The 12605-nt window shown below is 45.9% G+C and overlaps 1 protein-coding gene across 1 annotated transcript; it reads left to right on the top strand.

Moving 5' to 3' along the window:
- The first annotated feature begins 5800 nt into the window (after positions 1-5800).
- On the top strand, positions 5801-11089 carry LOC124393553. Its single transcript, XM_046861462.1, is given in 9 exon segments — positions 5801-6143; positions 6244-6553; positions 8101-8249; positions 8252-9031; positions 9034-9558; positions 9751-9990; positions 10170-10281; positions 10344-10806; positions 10881-11089. Coding segments are annotated over 9 exon segments (2973 nt in total). The 3' UTR covers positions 10932-11089.
- The last annotated feature ends 1516 nt before the right edge of the window (positions 11090-12605 follow it).

Raw genomic sequence — 12605 nt, 5'->3', positions numbered from 1 at the left:
CCAGATATTAAATAATAATGATTCCTCACCTCTTATTCTGAGACTCTTGTTATATTTCAGCTTTAAAATTACCATGTGCAATAATAGTTTCTGACAGTCAAGAGCCAAACCTACAGTCCAACCTATTTTGCAACAACCATCTATTTAATGAAGCACTTGCATGAAGCACATTTACAATAATTTATGTTTATCTAGTTACACATAAAAAAACTATTTTTTATTTTTTTTAAACTATTAATTATTTTAATAATAAATAACATTATATCTCTACAAATTTCAATATGCTGTGTTTCAAGATTGCAAAACATAGTTCACAGAAAGTTTTGCACAACTGTTTACACAAATATCTTCAAATCCTGGACCAAGTGGGATTGAATAAACCTAGTTATATTGCCTAAAATATGAGCTAGCCTGATGCAAGCTTACACATTTCGTTGTTGTTTTTGTGGTAGAACATCATTTGCATACCAAAGTTATTAATACAACTAATGATCACAAAAATAAAGGACTAATACATTTAATAAAGGATAATGAAAATTTTTATTTGTCTAGTCAGGGTGCAAAGTAGTCATTTGCTTTAATGTGTGGTACCGTCTGCTACTTTATACTCTTAGGCATATCTAGTATTCTCCTCCATGTGGGCCAAAGGGAGATTTCATTCAATTGATTTGCAGATTTGTGCAGAGGGTCTTTCTCTGATCATGTAAACTACATCAAAAGTCTACATAGACTACATCATAAAGCCTTTTATGTGGGTGAACTATGTAGGTATTTTTGCATTTTGCAATGCAATAAATGAGTTTGTACGATGCACAATCTGTTTGCTCCTAAACATTTTTGATTATCCAGGTAAATTTCTCTTGATTAGAACACAATTAAGAGTTTGTCTCTAAATATCCTCTGAATTTTAACGGTTTCATGCTTCCCACACTCATTAACTCACTGCAAAAAACATACTGTGGTCTGCACAAACCATGCATGTCTTCTGTGCAATACAGTCATACTTCATGTAAATTTCCCTTGCAATGCTGTTTCCATTCTTTGGTGGAAGATATGGAATTTCACCCTGTTTTTTAGCACCCGTTGTTTACAGATTACCTGGCAAAAAAGCTGACACAATTTGATTGGATGCACAACATGAGATAATTATTTGTTTTACTGGCTGGTTACTGCTAAAGGGATTTTTTTATTTGTAAATACACTACCTGAACACGTTAATAGGAACAATTGTAAACCTATTCCGTCATGCACTTATATTATTAGGTAATTGTGTGAGTGCATGGTATCAAGCAGATATGCATCAGCAGCTTCAGGTAATATTCACATCATCCTTTGAAATGGGAAGAAATGTGATCTTAGTGATTTTGACTGTGGCATGGTTATTGGTGCAAGACGGGCTGGTTGGAGTTGTTCTTTCTAATGACTGGGAGTTCTAATGTAATAGAAATTAGCAAGTACAACAAAAAATTGCCAAACTGGTCCAATCTGAAAACAAAAAGCATGTCTGTACACTTGTGGTGCATGGGCTACAACAACAGAAAACCACATTGTGTTCCACTTCTGTCAGCCAAGAACTAAAAGCTGAGGGCAACTGAACTTGAAATGTAGTCTGGTCTGAGGAAATCTCGAATTCTGATGAGGCACACAGATGGTAGGGTGAGAATTTGGCACCAACAGAATGAATTCATGACGGAACTTGCCTAGTGTTAACAGTCCAGACTGGTGGAAGTGGTGAACGGGTGTATACAATGTATAAATGCAGCATTCACAAGATGGCATGTCTGAGCCAAAGAATTCTGTCTGATATATTTATAGCAATTTCATCCTCAGTCCTCATCCTCATTGTGTCCCACCTAAAAACTTTCTGTCATGGTTTTGACTGCTATCATACTGTTTTGACCTGAAAACTCAGATCTTATACTCAAAAGTATTTACTGCTTTAGAAAATCCAGAAGACTGTACTTTCTGTCATGTTTGAAGGAATGAAGGGTTTAAATAAAAAAAAAAAACACCTAAACTTGGAAACACATATTGTAAGTATGCTACAAAACTGACAATGCATACCTCATTGTTACTTCCAGCTACTCTCTGTTGACTATGAAATATTCTGATATAAGAAGTTGCTTAGTAGCAATCAGCAGCAAGATTTTGTAATGAATTCGACTCAAAGTTCTCAGTCATTTCACCGTCAATTACAAAGCTCTATTCCTTCACCTGTTTGCTTAAAGGACACATAAAGGGAGCAGCTTCAAGACACACAACAATAAGAAACCTGGAATGAAATCTAGGAATAACAAAAAAATGTGTAGGTTTGAAGGAGCTTATTTTTAGAGAAGCTCAGCATGCACAGTTGAAGTTTGGTCCCTTATTTGGTAGATAGCTGAGTCATGTCACAGCTGTTTGCCTTTTACATTTATGTTTGTCTCCAGTGCTTTCCCAATCACTACGGCAACAAGCTTGAGAAAGATGGATAGGGAACGGGTGGGAGAATTGGTTGGGGGGGGGTGCGAAGGGGGAAATTTCAAACTCATTAATAGGGTAGTTTAATGAGCCTTTAAGCCCAGTTTCTAATAAAAAAAATATGTAAAAAATAGCTCCTTTGTTCTTTGCTATATAATATAAAGGATAATTAATAGTGTTATGCAAGGCTATGTAGATGTTACTTAGTATATACATTTAGATCGTTTTTTTCATTAAAACAGTTTGTCATTATTATTTTAGTTTTTAAAATGGGTTCGTTTATGACAGTCAGTGGCAAGTTATAAATAACTAAGCCTGGCACAATCTTTGGAAAGCAGTGTATAGAAAAAAAGCAGGAAACAAATGCAAGGTTCATTTAACCTATTAATTTTAAGAAGACACTGTCCACATTATAAAATGAAAAAAAAAACACACACAAAAATAGGCTACCAGACATAAATACACATATATGTCCTTGATAAAAAAGATTAGGATGGTTGTTTGTAGCCTTTTCAGATAGAGGACTGAAAATGTCACTCAAAATCAGTTAGAGGTAGAAAGGTAGAGGTAGAATGGTTGTCAGGGAGCACCCTGCTTCTTCTCCTGTGCTTGCCCCGTCCGCACGGAGCTCCTCGCCATCATACTAACTACCCACACGTGGCACTCATTTCACATGCACATATAAATCCCTCACTTACCCTTTGCCCGGCGTCTGTTATTGTTTCCCCGTACGTCCGTTCTGCGGCTAAACTCTTTTCCTCCAATCCTGCGATACGCTACTTTCGAGGCGCTCGCCGGATTTCTCTACACGGACTACGTTTTGTTATTTCGGGACTTTTGTAGACCGCGCTCCCGGAGCGCACCACAGATATTCCCATACACTCTCCTCTTCACTGCTGGTATTTTGCTGGTTTTGCATTTCTTCTAATAAACTGTGTTCGCTTATACTCCGGCTTCCGCCTCCGTTACTGGCGCGTAACAGAATAACGGACCAAGTAAATTAAAGAAGGATTAACCAGCTTTACCTCGCTATGGAGCCACAACCCGGCACCTCGTCCGACATGGTTCGGGATTTCGTCTCCGCCCTCTGAACCACCTTTCCATCCGCCGCTGCTCGCCAGAACCCGCCCGCGCTCACCGGCAACCTGATGGCGCTCCCGGCTGCCTTTTTGGGAGAAGCCGCCGAATGCCGCGGCTTCCTTCTAAAGGTAAACCTGTACATCGAAATGCAACCACAGCAGTTTCCCTTTAAACGCTCCAAGTTGGCTTTCCTAATCTCCCTCCTTTCCAGGAGAGCACTGGCTTGGGCACAGTCGCTGTGGAACGCAACCAGCCCCCTGACAAACTCCTATGCCCAGTTTATTACACACTTCCTAGAGGTGTTCTGTGCCGCTTCCGGGGTCCCCACCACGGCCGACCAGCTGCTCAGCTTACATCAGGGGAATGAAAATATCACCGAATACAGCCTCCATTTTCGCACCCTGTCGACATTTAGTGGCTGGAACGCGGTGGCGCTACTAGGTGTGTATAGGCTGGGTCTAGCTCCAGAAATTAAACAGGCGATGGCTGTGCACGATGACACCGTGGGGCTGGAGGACTTCATACAAAAGTCCATCGGGCTTTCACAACGCCTGGCGGCTTGCCACCCAACTCCACCTCACACTGGTGTTCTGCCTGGATCCGCAGCCATCCTTGACTCCGAACCAATGCAGCTGGGTATACAGAGGTTGTCCCGGAGTGAAAGGAACAGCCGCCTGGCCGCTGGGAGATGCCTGTACTGTGGATTGTCGGGTCATTCCATAAACAGATGCCCCACACGCCCTTCTTGTCCTGCGGTGAGTACCATTGAGTTCCCTACCGACATTTCACCCCTGTCCAAACTCACCGTGACTCTCCTAACCCCCGCTTTCTATATCTCCGTGCGCGCTCTAGTCGACTTTTAGCTGGGAACTTCACACACCAGTTGTCACGCTGCAGGTGGGGTTTGTTCCATTGGGAGGAGATCCGGTTTATGGTGTTGGAGAACTCAACGGTCAGCGTGATCCTGGGGAGGCCGTGGTTGCAACAACACACGCCAAAGTGTTTCTGGGACCCCTGTAACATCCTGGAGTGGAGTCCTCACTGCAAGGAGCACTGTCTCTCCCAGCAACACATCAGGGCCGCATGGCCATGGTAGGTGCCACCCGGGTGGAGGACTGGTGGTGATTCCCGAGGAATACCGGGTTTTCAAGGACATGTTCTGTGCACAGGCAGCCACTCGTCTCCCCCCTCACCGGCCCTGGGATTGCTGCATCAACCTGCTTCCTGGAGCTAAGCTTCCCAAGGGTCGGGTGTATCCCCTGTCCGCTCCGGAACAACAAGCGATGGAGGAGTACGTTCAGCAGGCTCTCCGCCAGGGTTTCATCACTCACTCCTCCTCCCCAACAGCGTCAAGCTTTTTCTTCGTGGGAAAGAAGGGCGGGGGTCTTCGCCCCTGCATCGACAATAGGCAGCTGAACTGCCAAATTGCTCCCCCTACCTTACCCCCTCCCGCTTGTACCAGCAGCTCTGAAGGACCTAAGGGAGGCAAAGGGTGTTCTCCAAGCTCGATCTCCGGAGCGCCCACAATCTGGTACGCATCAGAAAGGGAGATGAGTGGAAGACCGCCTTCATTACGCCCTCGGGACACTACGAATATGGGGTCATGCCATACGGCCTCTCCATCTCTTTCGCAATCTTCCAGGGGTTCATGAACCAGGTGTTTCGGCCATACCTACAGAGGTTCGTCATGGTGTACAAAGATGACATTCTGATCTACTCACGGGACCTGGAGGAGCACCAGAAACACGTTTGTGACATCCTGGAGGTACTTCGTTCCCACCGGTTATACCTGAACCTCTCCAAGTGTGAATTCCAACGCCCAAAGATCCGCTTCTTGGGCTACGTCATCAGCGCGGAGGGGATCCAGATGGACGAGGGGAAGGTAAAAGCTGTGAGGAACTGGCCCGTCCCAGAGTCTATAAAGTAGCTCCAGCGTTTCCTTCGGCAACCTCTATCGTCGGTTCATCCAGGGGTACAGCCAGATCACTGCTCCCCTCACCTCTCTCCTCAGAGGAAAGGCAAGAACCCTGAGGTGGACCCACGAGGCCCAGGAGGAAGGAAATAGTCTCTGACCGCGGGCCCAAGTTCACATCTCGGGTCTAGAGGGCCTTCTTTCAACTCCTGGGCGTGTCCGTCAATCTAACGTCTGGCTATCACCCACAGTCCAACATCCAGGCGGAGCGGAAGATCCATGAGCTGTACTTGAGGACCTACTGTGGCCGGGACCAGGCGGGTTTGGTGCTGTTTTCTACCGTGGGCCATGTATGCCCAGAACTCGCTCCGCCAAGACTCCACGGGTCTCAACCCTTTTCAGTGCGTGTTGGGGTTCCAACCACCCCTGTTCCCTTGGTCGGAAGAGCCGTGCAACATGCCCTCTGTGGATTTCTGGTTCTGGGAGAGCAACCGGGTCTGGGAGTCGGTGCACACACAGCTGCGACGGGCCATTCGTAACACCCGCCGACGCGAGATGGCTGGAGTCCCCGTGTTTCCATCCAGGGGACCTCGTGTGGCTGTCCATGAAGGACCTAAAGCTGTGGCTGCCCTGTTGCAAGCTGAGCTCCCGGTTCATCGGGCCCTTCAGGGTCACCGACCAGATCAGCGATGTGTCCTACAGGCTGGAGTTGCCATCAAGGTACCCCATTCACCCCACATTTCACGTGTCTCTGCTAAAGCCCTGTGTCTCACCTGTGTCTCGCCCCCAAGGTGACCCCGTGGCACTCGCCCAGCCGGAGGAAGTGGATCAGCCCGGTGCCTATGCTGTGTGTGAGGTCCTGGATTCCCGTCGGCGCGGGGGTCGCCTCGAGTACCTAATAGACTGGGAGGGGTACGGACCGGAGGAACGATCTTGGGTGGCCTGTCAGGACGTGCTGGACCCGGCGCTACTTCCGAGCGCTACTTCCGAGGCGCTCGCCGAATTTCTCTACACGGACTACGTTTCGTTATTTCGGGACTTTTGTGGCCCGCTCCCAGAGCGCACCACGGATATTCCCGCACAGGCTCCTCTTCACTGCTTGTATTTTGCTGGTTTTGCATTTCTTCTAATAAACTGTGTTCGCTTATACTCTGGCTTCCGCCTCCATTACTGCCGCGTAACAATGGTAGAGGTAGACCAAGGTTCAACACTTGAAGGAAACCTACCTTGCTTCAGCATTTTCTGCAAATTCAAGATTAAGTGGATAAAATAAGTCCAATCAAGGGTGGCCTGAAGTGCACATAAACTAATGATAAAACTAAAAAAAAGTGTTTATTCACCTGGTCAATATTTCAGAGGCCTTAACAAAAGTTAAGCTTATAGGGAGGTGTGTCCCTTCAGGTCTCTGATCAAAAGCCATAATTTAAATTGTGAAAAGAACTAAAAGTCACAGTGTAGTGGGTGTTGTTAACAATAATATAAAAATCCTAAAGGCAAACTACATTCATATTTGAGTTAATCTACCTAATCTGCAGTAAAATCAATTCACTGTATGTGTGTGCTTTATTATGGAGACAATATACATTTCCTGGTGAAATGAAAAGATTGAGCCTAACTGCTTGGAATTAGGCAGAAATGTAAGATGCAGGGTAATGAAATTCAATAAACTTGAGTGTTTTTTTAAAAATAGCCTTTAAGAACGCTTTTGCTTCAACATATTCACCATAAATTGATCAATGACCATGATGTAAGCCTCATCATGTTTATAATTATGATACGCATAATCTCCCTGAATATTTAATGCTAAAAACAAAAAATCTGTAAAAATATTTACCTCTCTAGCCTGAATTAATTCCTGCATAAAACATTCATTTTTTCAGATTTTTCTATAAAAAATTTTTTCTTGTTCTCTTGTGATGCACAATCAATGATTCCATAACGCATATATTCCTAAATTCATGTCATCAAGAGGACAGCTGTGTACATGCATCAAGCTTAGATCATCAGGAGATATTGAATTATTATATCTATGGTTGTCAATTCAATAGCTTTTTACAGACAGTCATGGAACAAATCACGAGCTTCAGTTTGCACCACATTGATTAACAAGGGTGTGTGCTGTGTAAATAACATTACTTGTTGCATTTAGTCATATTATTCATATGTTATTGTACACTGCTGTGGACTGAAAGAGCTATTTATTAATGTTTTGAATATCAAACCATATTACTGCAGGAGAAAGGCTGAATTAATCAAACTTTTCTCAGGGGCAGGCTGGAATTGTCAAACTAACTGCAGGGGCAGGCTGGATATTGCAAAAAATATTATTGCAAAAAATAAACCAATATATTGCAAACAAAACTCACCTCAAATTAAGACTTTGGTGTAGATCAGTTACATTGAGATCATAGACCTCTCAATTTCAGGGTCAGCTTCCTCTCTTCTCCTTTCTCATCTGCTGTTCTAGGCCAAAAGAAGAATGACCTCGGTCAGCACTTTTAGGCTGGCTATTTACAAGATGTAGATTTCCATACCTCATAAGAAATGGCATAGGAAACTGTTTAGTCTGTTAATCAGGGTGAACACCCAAGACACTAATCTTGTTGGCAGACATGCTGGCTCTCCTCATGTCCAATCGTCTTATCCAGTCGCCAGATTTATCACCCAGTCCTCCTCCCGGCAGCTTCTAGCTTCTTTTTTGTGTCAAAGAAGGACGGAGGATTACGCCCCTGCATCGACTACAGGGCCCTCAATGCACTGATCTCCCCGCTTCCGTATCCGCTTCCACTGGTCCCGCAGCTCTAGAAGATCTACGTGAGGCCCGCATCTTCACCAAGCTGGACCTCCGTAGTGCATACAACCTGGTGCGTATCCGTAAAGGCGATGAATGGAAGACGGCGTTCATTACCCCCTCTGGTCACTATGAGTATCGGGTCATGCCGTATGGCCTTTCCATTGCTCCGGCGGTTTTTCAGAATTTCATGAATGAGGTGTTCCGCCCCTTCCTCCATCGGTTTGTGATTGTCTACATTGATGACATCCTGGTCTACTCGAGGTCGCTGCAAGAACACCATCAGCACGTCACCCAGATCCTGGCACTGCTTCGGAAACACCGACTGTATCTTAACCTCCCTAAGTGTGAGTTCCACCGTTCAGAGATACAGTTCCTGGGTTACGTCATCGACGCAGCAGGCATCAGGATGGATGAGAGGAAGGTGGCTGCCGTACGGGACTGGCCAGTTCCCGCCTCAATAAAGGAGCTCCAGAGGTTTCTCGGATTCGCAAACTTCTACCGCCGGTTCATTGGAGGCTTCAGCCTGGTTTCCACTCCACTTACGTCTCTTCTGCGGGGAAAAGCCAAGACCCTCTCCTGGACCCCAGAGGCTCAACGGGCATTTGAGGAGTTGCGCAAGAGGTTCTGTGCCGCCCCACTTTTACGTCATCCAGACCCCCAGCTCCCGTTTGTCGTCGAGGTAGATGCATCGTCCACAGGCGTAGGGGCCACCCTCTCTCAGCAGGCGGGAACCCCCCCGCGGCTCCATCCCTGCGCCTATTTCTCCAAGAAACTGTCCCGGCCGAACAGAACTATGACATCGGGAACAGAGAGCTCCTAGCCATCAAGCTGGCCCTGGAGGAATGGAGACACTGGTTGGAAGGAGCCGCTCATCCTTTCACAGTAATCACAGATCACAAGAACCTCCAGTACCTCCGTGAAGCCAAGCGACTAAACCCACGACAAGCACGGTGGGCTCTCTTCTTCACGCGGTTTAACTTCAGCATTACCTATCGGCCAGGGACAAGGAACTGTAAGGCTGATGCCCTCTCCAGGATCTATGGGCCCGAGGAACCCGCCGAGCCCGGACCCATCCTGCCTCCGGCGCTCATTCTGAGCCCCATCGTCTGGGATTTGGACGAGGCTATTCGCACGGCCACACGACGAGAACCGGCACCCCCTGGTTGTCCTAGGAACCGAACCTTTGTTCCTCGAGAATGTCAACAGGCCTTACTAAAGGCGGTTCATGAAGTCCCGGCTCAGGGCACCGGGCAGAAGGCAGACTCTACGTCTGGTGCAGGGGCGGTACTGGTGGCCAGGAATGAGCAACACGGTGGCCGAGTTTGTCCGGGGCTGTAACATCTGCGCCATCTCAAAGACTCCTCGGCACTTACCGGTGGGCAAACTCATCCCCCTGCCTACTCCACAGAGGCCATGGTCACACATCGGCATTGACTTCGTGACTGACTTGCCACGGTCGGAGGGGTTTACTTGCATTCCAGTGGGCGTCGACTGGTTCTCCAAGGCCTGCAGATTTGCTCCCCTCCGAGGCCTCCCACGGCTTTGGAAACAGCAGAAGCGCTCTTCCACCATGTCTTCCGCAACTTTGGCCTCCCGGAGGAGATAGTATCAGACCGGGGCTCTCAGTTCACCTCACATGTCTGGAGGGCGTTTTTCCAGCTGCTGGGAGTGACCGTCAATCTGTCGTCCGGCTACCACCCCCAGTCCAACGGCCAAACCGAGCGGAAGATCCAAGAGCTGGGAGGTACTTGAGGACGATTGTCACCAAGACCAGGGGAGTGGAGTCGGTTTCTGCCTTGGGCGGAGTACGCGCAGAACTCGTTGCGCCAAGACACCACAGGACTCACACCCTTTCAATGCGTGTTGGGTTTTCAACCCCACTGTTTCCATGGTCTGATGAGCCGTCCAATGTACCCGCGGTAGATCACTGGTTTCGGGAGAGTCTCAGGACCTGGGAGGCCGCACACACTCAATTGCGCAGGGCGATAAGGGAAACCCGGCGACATGCGGATGCACGGCGGTTGGAGGCCCCCTCGTACAGCCCCGGAGATTGGGTTTGGCTGTCCACTAAAGACCTGCGACTCGTCTCCCCTGCAGGAAGCTGAGTCCCAGGTATATCGGACCCTTCAGGATCGAGGCGGATCAACGAGGCGGCCTATCGGCTGGAACTCCCACCACGATACCGAATTCACCCCACTTTCCACGTGTCGCTTCTAAAACCGTATACCCCATCTCCGGCCCAACGTACCGGCGAGGTCAGGCCCCCTCCGCCGGAGGTGTTGGAACAGCCTTCGGTCTACTCGGTACGGGAAGTGCTGGACTCTCGGCGTCGGGGCAGGGGCCTGGAATATCTTGTGGACTGGGAGGGCTACGGCCCCGAGGAACGATCATGGGTGGCGCGGCGGGACATATTGGATCCAGCGCTCTTGGAGGAATTCCACGCCACTCGTCCACTTCGTCCTGCGCCCCGGGGTCGGGGTCGTCCCAGGCGCAGGGTCAGGGCGTCGGGAGCCGCCCCTGGAGGGGGGGGTACTGTCAGGGATCCAGCAGCCACACCCACATCAACCCCTCCAATCACTCCAAGCAGCTCACCAACTTACTAATCATCCACACCTGGTCCATATCAGTCACCACACTATAAAGACCCTGTTTTTCCACATTCCCACCGTCCGTTCTACAGCTTAGGCTTATGAACCTACCGGACTGCCCAAAAACTACTCAGTTATAGTTGTGTTCCAGCTTACTTGCTTCAGTGTGTTTCGTCTGTGTTTTCTGCCTTGCCCATTTTGCTTTTTTCATTAAAGAAAAGCCCTTTTTGGAATTCTATCGGTCTCAGAACATTCTTTGCGCCTGACAATACCCTATTTACAGATCTATTTATAACAGTGTGTTACATTTTAGGTACTGCATACATTTTATTTACTACAAATAAATTTAATTACCTACAAAGAAAAATAATTAAGATTATACTTAAGTCCTATTCTTCTTCTTCTTCTTCTTCTTCTTCTTTTAATATTATTATTATTATTATTATTATTATTATTATTATTATTATTATTAATAATAATAAAATACCTAAATACCTTTAAAGAATAGTATACATTATAAATACAAATCTTTACATGTTTTCCCTATAAAATCAAAAGTATCTTCTATTTGTATTACAATAGTCAATGGGTATTCCATGAAATCTGTATTTGAAGCCATCTCAACTGAAATACATATATTATATTTGGTGTACACATTGAGTTTTAAATGTTATATGGCTTAAACTGATGTTTGGTAGTAATATATAACCTGAATTTATGACTATTCTTTCAAATCTGTGGATTTGCAAAATGTAAATGTAAATGTAAAAAAATGTTTTATAAAAAAAAAAAATAGAGCCAATTTCTTTCATTTTTTATGCTTATAGCTACTCTGATCACTAATTTTATACCTAGTCATATTTTAGTTTTTTTCTTTTTTTTTTTAATCCAAGAAGCTAAGGCATTTAAAGTGGGTGGAGTGCTACAAAGCAATATACACAAGCAGAGGAGTTGGCCCTGCCACACTGCAGAAGGCAATAAATGATTGTATTGTTAGAGTTAACCACCTCCCAGGAACTGGGTGGATAAATAAAGTTTGTAATCAATTCTAATTACAAATGTAATCAATTTTGAATCATACGCAAATTGTGGAATTGTGTTTAGACCCTGCTTGTTAATATATTTTAAAAAATCCTCTATTTTTTTCAAAAGCTAACCACCATCCTTCCACAGTGACTGTCAAACAACCTGTCAAACTCCTTGGTTTTTCCAAATGTGTGCATCTTCATCCAAATATAATGGTAAGTATAAGTCCCTTCACACCTCAAATATTACCTATTTACACTGCGCACTTAATGTTAACTTCTTCAAATGATTCTTATTCTTCTGCCTCTTTCAAACCAACTACCTGCATGTCTTCCCTCACCACATTCATAAACCTCCTCCTTGGCCTTCCTCTTTTCCTCCTTCCTGGTGGCTCCATCCTCAGCATTCTCCTACTGATATACCCCATGTCCTTCTTCTGCACCATCTCAATCGCGTCCCCTTACCTTGTCTTCAAAACGTCCTACATGTCCCTCTAATAAACTTGTTTCTAATCCTGTCCATCCTTATCATTCCCAATAAAAATCTCTACTTCAGCTCTGCTACCTCCAGCTTCACCTTCATCTTTTACTCAATGCCACTGTCTCTAAAATCATACAACATTGCAGGTCTCACCACAGTCTTATAAACTTTCCCTTTCACTTTTGCAGATACCCTTCTATCACAAATCACTCCTGTCACTCTTCTCCACCCTGCCTGCACAATTTTCTTTACTTCTCTAACACAC

The sequence above is a fragment of the Silurus meridionalis genome, chromosome 11 (assembly GCF_014805685.1).
Source record: "Silurus meridionalis isolate SWU-2019-XX chromosome 11, ASM1480568v1, whole genome shotgun sequence".
In the NCBI taxonomy this organism is placed as follows: Eukaryota; Metazoa; Chordata; class Actinopteri; order Siluriformes; family Siluridae; genus Silurus; species Silurus meridionalis.
The sequence above is the reverse complement of the archived record's forward strand: the minus strand, read 5'-3'. Positions and strand labels throughout refer to the sequence as shown.